The sequence below is a fragment of the Oreochromis niloticus genome, linkage group LG17 (genome assembly GCF_001858045.2).
Source record: "Oreochromis niloticus isolate F11D_XX linkage group LG17, O_niloticus_UMD_NMBU, whole genome shotgun sequence".
Taxonomy (NCBI): Eukaryota; Metazoa; Chordata; class Actinopteri; order Cichliformes; family Cichlidae; genus Oreochromis; species Oreochromis niloticus.
In genome coordinates, this window is record NC_031981.2 from 23,268,124 (window position 1) to 23,285,822 (window position 17,699).

A 17,699-nucleotide genomic window follows, 5' to 3' on the forward strand; every position below is an offset into this window, starting at 1 on the left:
GCTGCATGACCCGCTACGGGTAGAGGCCCTCCACCCTGTTCACACAGAAAGAAATATTTTTATGGTGCAAATTCATTTTTCCAATTCACTCACTAAGATATAGAGAAACAACCTCATAGTAATTACCAATTTCATAGGCATAGGCAATTTCGTTTTAACTATCTAACTTGCATTCCCTGGCATCAATTCCACATGACATGATGGGTGCACTAGACAAAAGAGACATCAGCGAGAATTTTTAACCATTGGTGTGAGAGCTTGCGGCTCAGTGCAAGTTTAGGGGGACCGTAGAGCTGCTGGAGCGAGGGTGTTTGGAAAAGAGCTCCATGCCCCAACCAGATTTGAGATGGTCATTAATTCTCCCTGGCAGAGCTTTGCCACAGAGAGTTGGGGAATAGTTGCAATCATAGCATTGTAAGTACCCAATTGTACATACTGTCCACGATTCCTGGACAAGGAGGAACGCTGGTTTGAGTGCGGAGTCAATAAGGCCGTTTACGTGAAAAGGGAAAGACATCTCTGAATCGAGGAGGGGGCCTAAGGGTACATCTTTTGCCATATTACAATGCTGTGATTGCAGCCATTCCCCAACTCTCTGTGAATGGTACTCATGTCCATTGATCAATGGTCTTTGATCAGTAGGTGTTGATCAATGGTCTTGAGAATTAGCATAATCATGATGAAGGAACTGACCTCACAGCCCATTGTTCCTTCAGTGGGCTGGTTTCAGTCATTATGCAAATGTGCCGTTTAAAAGGTTGGGGAAACCTGCAGTCAGCTGAGGCTGAAGAAGTCACTTGGATGAGTGACGAAATGTTTCTCCCACTGAAAACGCTGCGTCCAGATGAACAGAATCCACCTTTGGAGATTTACTTACCTGGATGGTTGAGAATGCATCAAAACAATTATAAGGCTTCTCATAAAAACACTAAATGCAAAAGGGTTTCTCAACACACAAAGCAAAATATGAGGCTACAGATGATAATAAATTAAGAGCCATTTGGGAGCCAAAAGAGCCAGGTCTTCTTTGGGAGCTGTGCCACAAGAGCCGGCTCTCTGAAAAGAGCTGAACTTCCTATCACTAGTGTGCAGTCTGGTTTTCCATACTACGGACCCTACTACCACAGATGGAGGGAACTTCAGCTGAAGTACAGAATTGGGGAAGTTCTCGGTAAGGCCTGGGCATGTCATGTTAATGGAGGCTCGTCTATTGCATTGCTTTGTTTGTTTTGTGTGTGTGTTTTTCAGAATCAGAATACATTGTTATCGGTTTATTGGTTTCCTGAAGATATTTGGGGAATATGGCAACATTCTGAACAAGATTTTGATGTGTTTCTAAGGACTCTGAACAACCATAATGCCTCAATTAAGCTTAAATCCACTATTAAAAAAACCTCAATTGATTTCTTGGATACAACCACATTTAAGGGGCCAAATTTTCAAAAATAACCATAGACTGGATGTAAAAGTATTTTTCAAACCCACAGATACACATGCCCCCTTGCTTAAGACAAGCTTTCATGAAATCTTAATAATCTCCAATTATTGAGATTTCATAGGATCTGAACTCAGCAGACTGATTTCAGGAAAGCTACTAAAATTCAATTCTCGGCATTGTCCACAAGAGGGTCCTGTCGCCTTTTCTTAAGGAGGTGTTTCAAATCCTTTTTACAGACCAGGCCCACTGATGTCTCTCCTGTTCTCCCAGTGGCTACCATGTTTGCCCCATCGCCACCAGATGAATTAGGAACCACTTTCAGAAACTTGTTCAGGACACCCAAATGTTTTGAGATTATAAGTTAATTGCAGCCTTTAGGAGAAATAAAAACCTGAGAGATGATCTTATAAAGGCCAAAATCACACCACTCTCTGAGGCTAGACCCAGACCTCAGAGGCCAATTTTTCAGCACCGTAAATGGTTGTACAGTTTTTAAAATGACAGTGTTTTCCTCTCACAATGTAAGGGTAATCAGCGTTCTAAGAACTGTGTATATTCAATAACTTGTAAGAAGTGTGGAATACAATATGTAGGAGTGTCAAGGTACTGGGTTTTATTGAAGTTTAAGTTTTATTCTTGGATTGGTTGTTCTTCATGGTTTTGGTTCTCTTTATTGTTTTTGCCTTTGTCTTCCCCGAGTTCCACGTTTCATGTCTAGTCACCCTTGTGTCCATGTTCCCTCTGTCTCCCCAGTCAATCATGTCTCCACGTCCCAGTATCAAGTCTGCGTCTTTGTGAATGTCTCTTGGTTCCTGTTTTACTTTGACACTCTTGCGTCAAACTGCTGAATGTTTTCAGTTTTGCTATGTTTTGTTTGTTATTATGTTTTGTTCCTCGTATCTAGTATTTGAGTTTTCACAGCACAATTAAGGCTGCCTCTCTCAGTTAAACTTGTGATTAGGCAACTTCTCTCTGGGTTTCATATTCCCGGTTCACTATGATCTTTAGCATAATTCAGTCTCTTTTTTTCTGTACTTTTTGCTCTTTTTGCTGGGAGGAGAGAATCGACTTTGCTGCATTATTTGTGTAGGGTTCGCCCCACAAAAAATTAAAATAAAATAAATACAAATCCCCTCACTCTTATCTAACTGAAGCCTTTCATTGAACTACCAAATAAACAAACTGGTACTTTCTTTCTGGCCGGACACGTGGCTGCACTTCTGATATAATTTTGTTCGTATTTAACTAACTGAACAAACACAGCCAATCCCTCAGCATATTTGAACTCTCTGCTCATATTGCCTTCGTATGAAATTATTTTTTTGCTTTTTAAAGAACTCGTTTTAACATTGCACTCACCAACAAACAAATCCTCCCTAACAAAAAAAGTAACTTCAAGGGAAAAATCGCATTATATTTCTTCACATCAATATACAGGCCTCAAGTAGGGGTGATGTGGGCTGATAAGCTTGACTAAGAGATGCTTAACTGCTATCATTATTAGATAGGCTTAACACAGGGTGGGGTAGTGTGTTGCATGCAAACACGTCTTTATTTGTAAATAGAGATAAGTTCACTATCATATGTACAGAAATAACAGTAAATAATTTGTCTGGAGGAAGAACAGTGAATATCTGAGGGGGGTTCCCTTTAATTACACATTTATACAGGGTGTGTGATACGTGACAGCACACAGACTCCTGTATGCCAGTGGAACTTGTCAAAAATTGGTCAAATGCAACAATGAAGGAAGATGCACCTTTAGTGGATTTTATTTTAATTTTATGTGTGGTAAGTTTATCAAAGATTCACACAGGCCTTAACATTTTCTCTCTGAGATTACTTAAATTAAATAAATGCATTTTGAAGTTTTATTCTTCCTGCAGTGCTAGCACAAGTCCTGATGACATCTAACTTTTCAATAGCTCTTTATCTAATCAGATAAATGCCTGTTTTACAACAGGATTTCATTTGCATTCAATATGAAAATATACAAGAACTTTTCTTATTACTTTTTCTTAAAAGGAATAAAATATTCAGACACTCGAGTGTAGAAAAACATCTTTTTCTCAGACGCTGTAAACCAGACGACAGAGCGAGCCCACTCTCACTCCCACTCACAAAAACCACAATCAGAACTATTTTCCTCTAAATTTCTTTCCTCCCCTCCATCACATTGTCTTATGCTACATACTTACTGAACTCAACAAAGAAATCAAATCTATTACTTACCAATACACAGGACAAGAGACCATTGCAATGCATGTAAAAACAACAACAACAACAACAAACAGTTACAAACATCAGACTGATCACTTCTCAGTTCTACCAATAAATTCATAAACACAAAGATGGAAAAAAAATAAAATACAAATTTAAAAAACAACGTGTTGTTGATACAGACATTAGCGTCTACATCCTTGTTTTGTTAGTTCTTCATTGGAGTACAAGTGATTTGTCGTCATCAGAATCTATCTCAGTGTGTTCATTGGATATACTGCATTTCTCAACAAGTCCCTGCTTATTTACTTCCAAGGACACACTGTCCAGCCATCAGCAAAAAAAGGGGGTGGTATGGAGAGATGGGAAGAACAAAAGAGAGGCTACATCTAAAACCACACTGTGTCACTGTTTATCAGTCATGAAAAATCCAGCACCAGTGAGGTAAAAGGCCATTTTTCTATTTCTTCATTTGTGTTTTGCACAGGACATTTTTTAAACAACAAAACATCACAGTTCAGAAAATAATAAAACACACTCCTCCCCTTTAACTGACCCTGACACCAAAGATTTATCCATTGGACATATTTAACAAGAGTCTTTGGCAGAAACAAAAGACCATTGACTAGAAAAGTTAGAACTATAGATCATTTTCTTCTTAACACTGATAATGTGAGACAGAAATCAGCCACTTTATTCCACTTTACTCTTTTCTATATAACTGATATCTTGATGCATGCTCAATCATCCAGGTAAAGAAATCCAAAAAAGTTGATTCTGTTCATCTGGATGTTTTCAGTGAGAGAGAGAAATTTTTCGTCACTCATCCAAGTGACTTCTTCAGTCTCAGCTGACTGCAGGTTTCCCCAACCTAAACAGTCCATTTGCATAATGACTAAAACTAACACCACTGGTGAAGAATGGACTGTGAGGTCAGCTTTTGATAATTAATATGATCAAAGACCATTCATCATTGGCCGTGAGACCATGACTGACGAAACATTTCTCCCTCTGAAAACGTCACATCCAGATGAACAAAATCAAGTTTTTGGGGTTTATAACTGAGAGCGTGATTACAGAGAACTTTTATTACATTATTGAAAAAGTATGAATTTCTGAACTAATTATGAATTTCTGAACTAATTATCTTGTTAACACTTTTACAAAAGTAACTACTTACTATTAAATACAATAGTTAACACAATTTCACGCTTGTGAAGGTATATTGTCTTGTAGATGCAGGTATTAGTTTGATTTGTCAGTTAGTGAAGTTACTTTAAATTACTTTACCTGTGACACAATGTTAGCTTGTTCTGTGAGTTTATGAAACTTCATAGAGTATATAAAAGGAGTACACATATATATTGTCAAGTCAAGTGTTGGTTTAAGTAACTGTCATCTTGTTTTGTGAAACCAAAGTTATCAATTTGAATGAGCTGAAGGGCACACAATAGTTCTAAATGACATCCTGTTGTCACTGGTAGTGACAAAGTATATCATGCTTTTTCTTTTGACATGCTTTTCTATTTGACAAACATAATGCTGTACTGAAGGCAACTTAAAGGTAGTGATTGACTAATAACCTAATTGGGAAAATATTTATTGAGGCTGTATACAAATCTCATTTCTTTCGGTTAATGGCGTTACACCCTGCTAGCCATGAAAAAGAATGACGGTTCAAGGCACTTCCACATTGGCCTCTGTTTTCATACATGGGAGCTTTGTAAACTTTTAATAAAGTCTTACCTCATGTTGTCTGCTTGCTTCCAGCATTTTCAGCCATAGACAAAGGTCATGCTAAATCAAACATACATTCAAGTGACCTGATTATACCACCGCTTCTTCTGATTATAAGAATCAGAAACTGTACAGACAAAGGTCTAAACCTAACCCTAACAAAATCCTAACAGTGTATGTCAACATTTGTCTGTGTAAGTGTGTGTGTGTGTGTATGATATGTCGGCTAAGATGCTGTACTAAAAACAACACAAGTATTCTAACAAGATATAATTCCTTAGGTCCCATTGATCTCACTATTCAAACTTTCTTGCTGAAAAAAATCGTTTAAAGGCTTTTGTGGGATAATCATCTACTTGTACAATATCTCGTGCAACATAATGCAAGATATATAAGTTATACAAGACAAGAAAAAAAAAAATATAACGTACATAAGTATTTGGTAAATACTTTGTTGGATCACTTTGGGCAGCAATTACAGCCTCAGGTTTTTGTTTTGTTTTGTTTTTTTTAGTATGATGCTCCAATCTTGACATACCTACTTACAATTTCTCCCATTTTTCTTTGCTGAACCTTTCAAGCTTCATCAGGTTGGATGTGGAGAACTGGTGAACAACCATTCAGTTGGCTTCGAGTCTAGCCTCTGGTTCAGGACACAAATTGTTCCCAAAGCCACTCCCACTCCTTTGTTATCTGGGCTGTGTGCTTAGAGTCTTGACCCTTTAGGTTCAAAGTGCTCTAAAGCAGGTTATCATCAAGGATTTCTATGTAGATTACTGTATTAATATTTCCCTTAACCCTAAACTTGGTCTTACAGTTTTCCACCCTGACTCCTGCTGGCAAAAAACATCCTGACAGCATGATGCTGCCACCACCATGCTTCACTGTAGTAATTATATTGGCCAGGTGATGAGCAGTTCCAGGTTTACGTAAGACATGACACTTTGCATTCAAGCCAAAGATTTCAATCTTCGTTTCATCAGAGCAGAGAATTTTGTTTCTCATGCTCTGAGAGTCACCTGGATAGTGCCTTTTGGTAATAATACCGTTCAAATTGGCTGAGCAGCCAGCTCTGGGAAGAGTCCTGGTGACCTTCAATGCTGCAGAAGTTTTTCTGTATCCTTCCCTGATCTGTTTGTCAATACAATCCTGTCTCGGAGATCTACAGACAACTCCTTAGACTTCATGGCTTAGCCTGGTTAGTCTATTAGTTCACAGTGCATGTCAGTTTACATTCACTGAAAACTATGGGACTATATACAAGTATGTATGTAAATAAACTACCAGTCAAAAGTACAGACACATCTTCACATTTAATGTTTTTTCTTTATTATCATGTTTATTTACTTTGTAGATTCTCATTGAAGGCATCAAAACTATCAGTGAACACATATGAAATTATGTAGTAAAAAATAAGTGTGAAATAACTCAAAACATGTTTTATATTTTAGATTCTTAAAAATAGCCACTCTTCATGAGCTTCATGAGGTAGTCACCCGAAATGGTTTTCCAACAGTCTTGAAGGAGTTCACAGAGATGCTGAGCACTTGTTGGCCCCTTTGCCTTCACTCTGTGGTCCATCTCATCACAAACCATCTCAACTGCGTTTAGGTCAGGTGACTGCGGAGGCCAGGCCATCTGGCGCAGCACTACATCATGCTCCTTCTTGGTCAGATAGGCCTTACACAACCTGGAGGTCTGTTTGGGGTCATTGTCCTGTTGAAAAATAAATGATGGTCCCACTAAACGAAAACCGGATGGGATGGTATGTCACTGGAGGATGCTATGGTAGCCATACTGGTTCAGTGTTCCTTCAATTTTGAATAAATCCTCAACCAGCAAAGCACTCCCACACCACCACACCTCCTCCTCCATGCTTCACGGTGGGAACCATGCATGTAGAGACCATCTGTTTGCCTTTTCTGCATCGCACAAAGACACCCAGGGTGGAACCAAACATCTCAAATTCGGGCTCATCAGACCAAAGCACAGATTTCCACTGGTCTAATGTCCATTCCTTGTGTTGGCCCAAACAAATCTCTTTTGTTTGGTGCTTTTCCTTAGTAGTGGTTTCTTAGCAGCTATTTGACCATAAAGGCCTGATTCACACAGTCTCCTCTGAACAGTTGATGTAGAGATGTGTCTGGTACTGGAACTCTGTGTGGCATTTATCTGGGCGCTAATCTGAGGTGCTGTTAACTTGTGATTTTTGAAGCTGGTGACTCAGATGAATTTATCTTCAGCAGCAGAGGTGACTCTTGGTCCTCCTTTCCTGAGGCGGTCCTCATGTGAGCCAGTTTCATCATAGTGCTTGATGGTTTTTGTGACTGCACTTTGGAACACATTCAAAGTTTACAAAATTTTCCGGACTGACGGACCGTCAGTTCTTAAAGTAATGGTGAACTGTTGTTTCTCTTTACTTATTTGATTGGTCCTTGCCATAATATGAATTCTAACAATTGTCAAATAGGGCTGTCAGCTCTGTGCCAACCTGACTTCTGCACAACACAACTGATGGTCCATTTAATTTCAACCATTTCAGGTCATTGCAGCTCTGTCAACAAAGCAAATGGTAGCTACTTTCAGAATTCTAAAACATAAAGTTATTTATCCTTTTTCTGTTGCTGCATAATTCCATATATCTTGACTCATATAATAGATGTCTTCAGTATGTATTTGCAAAAATAAAGAAAAAACATTAATTGACCAGGTGCGTCCAATCTTTTGACTGGTAGTGTATATATGTCTAATAAATTTGTTGTAATATATTGTAAGGTAAAGACCCTAGAATAACAATAACCAACCCCAGAATAAACCCAACAATCAGTCAACCGCCTATGAGCAAGCACCTGGGAAATAAGCCCACAGTCTGAGAGTGAAGTGCTCTGCTGGGGTGATACAGTCCTGTAAAGATCTTTAAAATAAGATGGGGCCTAATTATACAAAACCTTGTATGTGATGAGAAGAATTTTAAATTTGATTCTGGATTTAACAGGGAGCCAATGAAGAGCAGCCAGTATGGGCGAAATATCCCCTCTTTCTAGTCCCTGTCAGTACTCTTGCTGTAGCATTTTGGATCAACTGAAAGCTCTTCAGCGAGTTTTTAGGAAATGCTGATAATAACGAATTACAGTAGTCCAGCACAGAAGCAATAAATGTGACTTTCAGCATCACTCTGAGAAAGGACGTTTCTAATTTTAGATATGTACCACTAGTCTAGTAATTTCTTGAGCATTTTATTTTGAAAATGTTCCAAACTGTACCTGCAGTTGTACATTTTAACAAAGAAATTAAAATGTGTAAATCTGATACATAATATGTTTAATTTTGTTACCAACAAGTGCAGAAACCAACAGCTGCCTAGAACAGTAGAAAAAAAAATACAATAACATTTTGGTCGATTTTAAGGTAACTGTTATTTTGCTCATATACTTTCCTGAAAATGAGTCCCTATCTAACGTTACTTCACAGTAAGTTTTCCTAATAAATGTCCACTTTTTTTGAAAGATAAAACTAAGTTACAGTTACGTAAAGTTATGGCAGAAAGCTGCGCCTCCTTATATCTAGCTTTTGGAAGATTGCTCTTCTGCTTTAAAGGGATTCTGTCTTCCCTGCTGTCACATAGTGCTGCTCGCAGGGAAAGTAAAATTGTGTTCTGTCCCAACAAATAAAATGTAATTGCATTAAATATAACAAGCCAATACTTCATAGTGTAGTTATCAACACTTAAACAATTTATTTTACAGTTTGCAGTTAGTAATTGTGTGGGTCATTGTTGTAAATACAATAATAATTTACAACAAAGTTAATAGCCTGGTTTTTGGGAGTTTACTGGGAAAATAAGGTACCTGTCTGTAACCTGTATAATCCCTAAATACCATGAGTTTAATTACAGATGAAAGTATTCATTTAAATAATTGTCACATTGTTTCGCAGCTATCGCAAAAGAAAGTTACCTATATTGCTGGGATTTTTATCCAGTGTCTTGTCTAAAATCCTTCAATTATCAACTTTAGCTTGAAACCACTTGCACAGCAAGATATTAAGATATTTAGTGCCAGGAACTTTATTCTTTTGATCTTTACACATGATTTTCAGTGGAAGAAACCTTGCAACACAAGTGACTTCTCCAGTCTGAGCTAACTGTAGGCTTCCCCAACCTTTAAACAGTGCAGTTACATGACAAAAACAAGTACCACCATTAATATGCAAACTGCCATTACCACTGATCAAAGCAGATGAGTACTGGGAAATGGCTGCAATCACAGCATTTTAAGATGGTGAAAGACATCTAACAGACTCTTATGCCCCCTCCTTGGTTCAGCAATGGTCGTTTCATTTTTGGTGTATTATGTTTTAGAGTTTGATTTCACAGTGGTCATTCTTAAAAAAAAGAAAGAAAGAAAGAAAGAAAGAAGAAGAAAAAGAAAAGCTGTCCAATCCTAACAAACAGCAGTTCATCAGTGGTTTTTGTTTGGTCAGCATGTTGCCGGCTTTGACAAATGCTCCACTGGGACAACCACATTTAATTCAATTCAGTTATATTTTATTCCATAGCACCAAATCACAAAAAACAAATCTACGCAGGGTCTCTTTGTTATGATGTTCTTCAGCTTCCCTGGCCACGGTGTGTATGGGGAAAATGTTTGCTCTGTTGTATTGTCCTGATGACACCCACATTGCGATCATGCGGATAAACAAAGTCAAACAGTATGCAGTTTGCATGGGTATGAATTAGTAATTTCACAGCCTGACAATGATTGCCTGTAATATTTTTATATCTAGACCGATGAACTTGATGTGTTTGTCCACCAGATTGTCATTTATATCTGGACCAAAGGCTCAGTGGTGTTCCAGGATAGGATATCAGAGCTTTTCTCCATTTCATTCATATAAAAGTTAGGCACAATAGGCAAAACCCAGGAACCGATAGCTTCTAGATGAGAACAGCATGAATAGTCACAGATGAGACAGCAGAAGTCTGAGCTACTTGCTGCGTGGCGGAAACGGACAGATGTATGCTAAATTCACACCAAGCATTTTGACTAGTGGGTGAAGAATGTGTCTGACAGACAACTCTCTCAAGCAGAGAAAGCCATTCTTAAGAAAGAGTTGAGCTTTCATGGCAAGACAAATCCAGCTAGTGAAACTAATAACAGGGATAAAATATGCATTGTGAAACAATTTTTGTGGTTGGCAAATGTGGAGCAACTTCAGATGAAAGTTGCAGCTTGCCTCAGAAATGCAAAGCCCCCAACATCCAATACAAGCATGAAGAAGAGGAAGACACGTGTTATTCCGTAAAGACAGCAACACCATTGTGGCAACAAGGGTAGGTGCACAGTTTCATTAAACTAGACAGACTAGGATGAGCACATCCTGGACAAAGAGGAAGACTTGAGCAGGTAGTCAAGGAGACTGAAAAGTGAAAAGTGAGCGACCATTGCTCAACTGAGGAAGAGGCCTAAGAATACATCTTTCACCATCTTGCATTGCTCTCTTTGCAGCCTTTTCCTAGCTAGCTGTGATTGATACTTATGCCATTGATCAATGGTTGATTGTGAAACTGAGGTCATGGCTCATTGTAAGGCAATATTGCTAGTTTTGGTCATTATGACCTTATATTTACTTGGACTATTGACCATGCACCAGGACACGATCTCTAGTGTCTTAAGCAGGATATAAATCTCAATGTCTAGAACTCAGGAAGCGGCTGTTGGATGTAAATACAATAAATCATCTTCACAGTTTTAAAAATAAAGCATTATGCACCAATATTCAGAGATGGAACCTGGTAATGTTAACACGAGATCCTTTAAAGTCTTGACTTGTGGATCTGTAACACAATTTTATATGACAGCTTGACAGAAACATTAAAAGAAGAGCAGGGATGATCCCAGAAATTCCACACAGAGTTGATATGCAGCCTCAAGCTCCCCCCACCACTGTTTTTGCCTCCTCTGATTGTTGGAGCCTTTGAGTATTATTGAGGTAAAGGTCAAAGTTCAGTAAGAGGAAGCTAGATTAGTTTCCTTCATCAAGTTCTCTTCAGAGTGGTAGTGGTGGTGGGGCGGTGCTTGGTCTGACTCGGAAAGCTGCTATGAGTAGGAGATGAGGAGTATGAGAAGGAGGGTGAGCAACATGGCAGACGGCAAAGCAAGGCTGCAGCCGCCGGTGGTATCATCAGTTAGGAAGGGCTCCGCAGAGTCGTACACCGAATCATCTGAAAATAAGTTAACATCAGAACAACATTAATTAGTATGAGCTGCAAATAAACATATCACAAATTTTTTAAATTTATTCACAGACCTCCATCCATCCAATTTTCTACGTCAGGGTGGGGATGGGGCCTGTCTAGCTGTTTTACAATTACTGTTTCAATCATTTTTAGATAAAAGAAATGTTAGAGATTAGCCTATAATTAGCTTAGAGAAGCTAGGTGAAGTGATAGCTTTTTAAGTAAGGGGTTAGTTGCTGCCACATTAAAGGCTACCTTGGTGTTGGTAGAGTATCACTTTCTGTTCCTGTTAAAAGGCACAGTGGTGTTTTTGTGTAGCTTATCTGTGTAGCCAATTTAATTAAAAACTTATACATAAGGTCTTATTTCATAGTGTAATCTTCATGTGCAATATCCAAAGTGCTCACTCTATTGATTCACTTACTAATTATATTCACAGTATTTACTCACTGTGCCTCTTCACCTGTCCCTCCTGCACTTTCCTGCTCATTGTGTCAGATATTTAGTTACTTCTCTGCCCCCTTTAGTGACAATGATACTTGTAATAAATGTAGCCTGTTTGCAGCTCTGGAGGCCAGGATCAATAAATTGGCTTTGCACCCTTGAAAAACCCGTAGCTAGCCAGGCCCCTGTAGCTGGTCCAGCCCAACGTAACGTAGCCGCCCCCAAACAGGATGGCTGAGTGACTGGGAGGAGGACGCGTTTAAGCGTTTATGTTTAGCTGCATGTTCTCTTTAAATTGCTGGCTGTCTGAGTAGTGTTCAAAAAACGATGTGGGCTTTATAGATAATTGTGAAACTTTCTGGGGGAAACCTGGTCTTGTTTGGAGAAATAGCATCCATCCCACTTTGGATGGAGCAGCTCTCATTTCTAGAAATTTCTAGAAATCTGGACAAATTTATTAAACATTAGGCCTCTCTCTTTTAAGTCCCAGTTAGTCAACAAATTGATTTACTCTCCCTCACAGAAAACTAGTTACAGCATGATGATTATGTTTGTTTGAATCAACACCCCCGAGTTACTAATTGTCAGAATCCTCCAAGTATAGGTCAAGGAGTGGGGGAGGGGGGTGTAAGGAATCTCCCACTCCAGCTTGTTAATCAACCAAAGACCCAGAAAGTTTTAATTCATTTGAAAGCCTGATGCTTGGAAAACTCAAAAACCTGTTTTATTTGTTATCATCTATCGTCCACCTGGGCCTTACTCAGAGTTTGTCTGATTTCTCAGACTTTTTATCTGATTTAGTGCTCAGCTCAGATAAAAATAATTATTGTGTGTGATTTTAACATCCATGTAGATAGAAAAATGACAGCCTTGACACGGCATTTAATCTATTATTAGATCTCATATATGTACCACAGACCTTCAAGCTTGCAGTAGTTACATTAAAAGCCATCACTTGACTCAGCTGTCTTAGCTAATTATAGGCAAATTTCCAACCTCAATTTTATCTCAAAATTTTTTGAAAGGGTGGTTGACAGCTAACTGATTATCTTTAGAGGAATGGTTTATTTCAAGAGTTTCAGTCAGGTTTCAGAGCTCATCACAGTACAGAAGCAGCTTCAGTAAAGGATACAAGTGATCTTATGACCTCTGACAGAGGACTCATCGCTGTGCTTATCCTGCTAGACTGTATGCCATAATATTTTATTATAACGATTAGAGCATGGTGTAGGTATTAAAGGTACTGTGCTGCAGTGGTTTAAAACATCCCAGGGTCACCTGAACCAACTCTAACTATATAGTTAGGGTTAGATCAGGTGACCCTGAATCTTCCCTTAGTTATGCTACAATAGGCCCCGGGTGATGGGGGATTCCCATGATGCATTAGGTGTTTCTTCTTCAGTCACGTTTTTCAGTCACTATGTCTTTGTACACCTCCCCGTGAATGTGTCTAATCTTTCCAGCCAATTGATCCCTACTACACACTACACAGGCTACACACACACACACACACACACACACAGTTCAGCTACTCATTAATTTGTGAATTTATTCAGAATTTAAAGCACTTTAAAATGTTTCACATCTTGAGCTTTAGAGGAAAGAATAGCAGCTTAGTGAGTTTGTGTACATTCGGTTCGGTTACAATTCCACTGAATTGTGGAATTGTAACTTTGTGAGTTATTATTTTTTAATAACTCACAAAGGTGTGTTGTGATTGTAATCGAGAAATCTCTTTACTTTCATAGTCAAATCAGGGAGAAGAGGTGTAAAATTATACAGAAATATGAAATAGAAAAAAGGAAAGAAACTTACTTGTTGGCTTGACGTAGATTTTTAGCTTCAGACAAGGCTTCCTACCCAAGTTTGGATGCGGTGATGCTGCGAAGGAAACACAGGCGATAGAGAATCATGGACAATTTATGGTCATGAGGTAAACTACAAACATTTTACCCCAGATTTGGTTAGTAAGAAGACTGCTCCAAAGCCCCCAAAGGCTTCTCCAGTCATAGGTCATGAAAAAATTTTGGGTCAATCTCTTTGACATGTGCAGATTCTAAATAGTTTTCATAGCAGCTAAGTCTGATGATTATATATATGATTATGTACAGGCCCAGGCCTAATTCAGGTTTTTACTCTGTTTTTGAAGCATTTAAGCAATGGGTGTTCTCCCCAAATCAGTTCTACGCATAAAACAACTGCTCATTGTAGTCAAAGTCATATTTTAACTTTGCAGTACTTGTTTCCAAAAGGAATCTGCTTTGTTTAGATGTTTATTTGCAAACTCCTGATGCCGAATTCTCCAATGACAATAGAGAAAAGGTTTTCTTAAGATGACCTTTCCATGATATTCTGGTCACATTTGTAGGTGTTGCAGCACTGCACAGCAGAGCACCACCATTCCAGAGTATATTGATTCATTTTTAAAGCTTTTCTGTTGTCATTCTGGGTTTTATTTGGCTTTTGAGCAATCCCATAAGCAGAAGCAATACATGACATGTAAAAATTGTTCTAAGATTGTTGAACTATTTTTCAAAGTGCTTGTGTGGATTATTTATTTGCATTGTTGTAACCCTGGCCAGTGGTGGAAATTGCATCCGCTGAGTTTTCCTAATGTTGAATATGGAGACGTCATAGACCCAAAGGTCCTCAAACACACAAGGTATGGGAGCATGACAGAAGTTATATGACCTCAAATCTATTAGTGTGACAACAACTTTTCCATGAAGGGATTTTGCTTTTTTCAATCTGAAAACTAAACTTTTTTTTTTACTGGTATGTTGGCTCGTTATCGAGCAACATGAAACACACATGTAAGGCTCCAGCTAGCTAATGTTAGCTAACATCAAATGCTGTCATAATCAAATTATTTATAATCAAATATAATGTCAGTTAAGATTGTTTGTATAGTGTTAAACCTAAATTAACAGATCTTTACAAACTGTCACCAATGTCTGTAGTAAGTGGTGGTGCAATTACACAAGGTGATGTAACATGTGGGGAAAAACTAGCTTGTTGAAATTTGTCTGCTGCCACAACATAAAGGAAATTTATTTTTAGGTAAGGTCATATGTTTAGGGTATTTACTTCTCTATAGATTTTGTTTTATTCTTTTCTAAAAAGTATTTTTATTACTATTAGTGTGGCTGCTCTGTTGGACGTGTGTCAGGAGTAACATTACTAGCACGTTGCCTCAGCCACTACAAAGTAGAGGTGAGCAGATCAATCCAACTATTGATAGTATTGACACCAACACTGGCAATTAAGAATAACCCCACTCTATCTCTAGACTCTGAGACATCCATCTTATCCAGCTAAAGGAAATTTTGGCCTAGATTGTTACATGTTCCTGAGCTTTTGTTTAATGAAGAGCTAAAATGCAGACTTTGCTTGGGCCGAGTCTCACTTTACTACTTTGACATGAAACATTTTAGTAATTTTACTATTGTAAATTCACTGTTGCACCTTATCTTGCTTGAGATCAGTAGTATGTTTTTAGTACTGTTATCTTACAGTTCAATTAATTGCATCACATGCTTACTGTGTTAAATGTAACTCGAGTTTTTAAATGTGCCATACTGAGAAAATACAGATAATTGGTTAAAGAAGTATGTTTTTGTTTATTTAGTGTTTAGAATTGATATTTTAGATATGTTTAGTTAAAGTATAAAGATGTCCAAAATGCATTTATCATTGGCAGATGTCTGTTTGTAGACCAACAAATATTTAGTGTATAAATAAGTGTAATTTGAGATTACCAAGACAAATTCATATATTTCAAACATGTTCAGACGGCAGTTTAACGGATAATAAATTTAATAAATATTAAAATGAAATAATTATATTGGTTTAACATAAGGTAACTAAAAACACTCAACATAAAATGCACTGTTGTGCTATATTAACATGAGATAACTGTAAAGATTTCACAATAATGAAAAATAAAAATAACATAAAAATCATGTTATGTTTCAGCTGTAAAGTTATAAAACATAAAGTTAATGCTGACTAAACATAATTTCACTTTGTGCGCTTGATCTACATATTTCTTTCATTTTAATCCAACAGGTTATTTTTTAGTATACAGCCTAGAAGTTTATGCTCTTGTTTAAATTTCTATTGCTTCATTAATCTGCCCCAATATTATGGAGTTCTATAGTATTAAAAATGGTCTTAAGTCACTTTTTGAAATTTGAATTTTCTATTAATAAAACAAATGATTTCAACCAGTAAGTGAGCATTGCACATATATGAATGCAAGTTTCCAAGTTAGCAGTAGCAGTTAAATTACCACTCCACAATCTTGTTCCAAATATAGCTTCTGGCTCAAACTAATATGGCAGTTAGTCAACTGCACTTGAGCTTCAGGGTATAAACTGATAGCTGGTCAGTCTCCTTCAGCATTTTTGTATAGTCAGCAGCATAAGTGAGTTTAGACTCTTTTTGGGGGTGCTCAAACACTCCTGAATTTTATCACAGCACCCTTACAAATAACTGCAGTAGCTGCAGTAGTACTAATGCATTTTAGTAAAATCTTTGAACATTGTCTTCTAATCGCCTAAATAAAAATCATAAAGAGGAATCAAGAGGTAATTTTATGACACAAATCAGTAATCCTGATTTAAAACACTTTAACTTAAACATAGAAAACATGCATACTGCTCTGATAATGCAGGGACGTGGCTGTGACAAAATGTCTGCTTATTTTTATTTGTTCTTTAAATCGTGTCAACAATGTTAGCAAAGGAAGCCTAATTTACTAGAGATTATTAGCTAAGTTTAGTTTTCTGAGCCGTTAGTCTGCTGGCATATCTCTAATTGCCAGCAAAGGAGCTACTTTATTATTTCAGTTCGTTAAACATTTCAATTTCTATTCCGGTCAAATTGGGCTTCAGTGCTTATTAAACAATTCAAAACTGGACAAGATAATAATAATACCATAAACTCTGAAGTTCTTCTGCACAAGATTACTGTTCAGTGAGTCACCAGCAGGTATTAGGGACACATCATCTGTTGTGATCTTTAGCATCACCGTTCCAGTACGGCTCCAGTTCCAAGTAACAAGTCAAATGGATGTTACCTGTCAATGTCCAGCAGCAGTCTGTGTTCATTTCAAATATTGCTATAAATTGATCTGGATTAGTTTTTGCCTTCTATTGGTTTGTAAATTCTGTATCACTGTTACATTTAACATTTGAGTCTAAACACAAAGTCTGAGAGAGGAGGACAGAGAGGCAGAGAGCAGGATGAAGACAGCACAAAGGTCAGCAAAAAATTATAACACTGGAGCTTCTGTTTTGCCCATTTCCAGAGCGATTGTACAAGAGCAGGAAGAACCAGGTGAGTAAATGGGCAGGTAGTGAAGTTAGCTGGAAAACAGTTATTTTTTTACCAAATAAGTTAATATGCACTTGTGTGCTTTCCAGCAACACACTTAAACATATCAGTGGATGTTCTAAAGACCATATACACTGATATGAATAGTAGCCTTTGACAGGATTTATATCGCTCTAAACATGACGTAAACAGGATAGTTGCAACTGCATTGATGTCACAGACTATAAATCTATTCTCCATTCGTGAATTTTGGGATACATGGTGATGCTCTGCACAGAGTTTGCA

General features: G+C 37.7%; 1 protein-coding gene across 2 annotated transcripts in view; it reads right to left on the minus strand.

Moving 5' to 3' along the window:
• Nucleotides 1–2,988: 2,988 nt before the first annotated feature.
• Nucleotides 2,989–17,699, minus strand: part of LOC100705337 (ephrin-A2) — a 61,523-nt gene continuing 46,812 nt past the window's right edge. For both annotated transcript variants that reach the window (XM_019347337.2, XM_005475691.4), the window contains exons 4-5: nt 13,893–13,958; nt 2,989–11,618 (exon numbers count right to left, since the gene is read on the minus strand). In XM_019347337.2, coding sequence (XP_019202882.1) covers nt 11,494–11,618; nt 13,893–13,958 — 191 coding nt within the window. In that variant the 3' untranslated portion in view covers nt 2,989–11,493. The remainder of the gene's footprint in view (nt 11,619–13,892; nt 13,959–17,699) is intronic.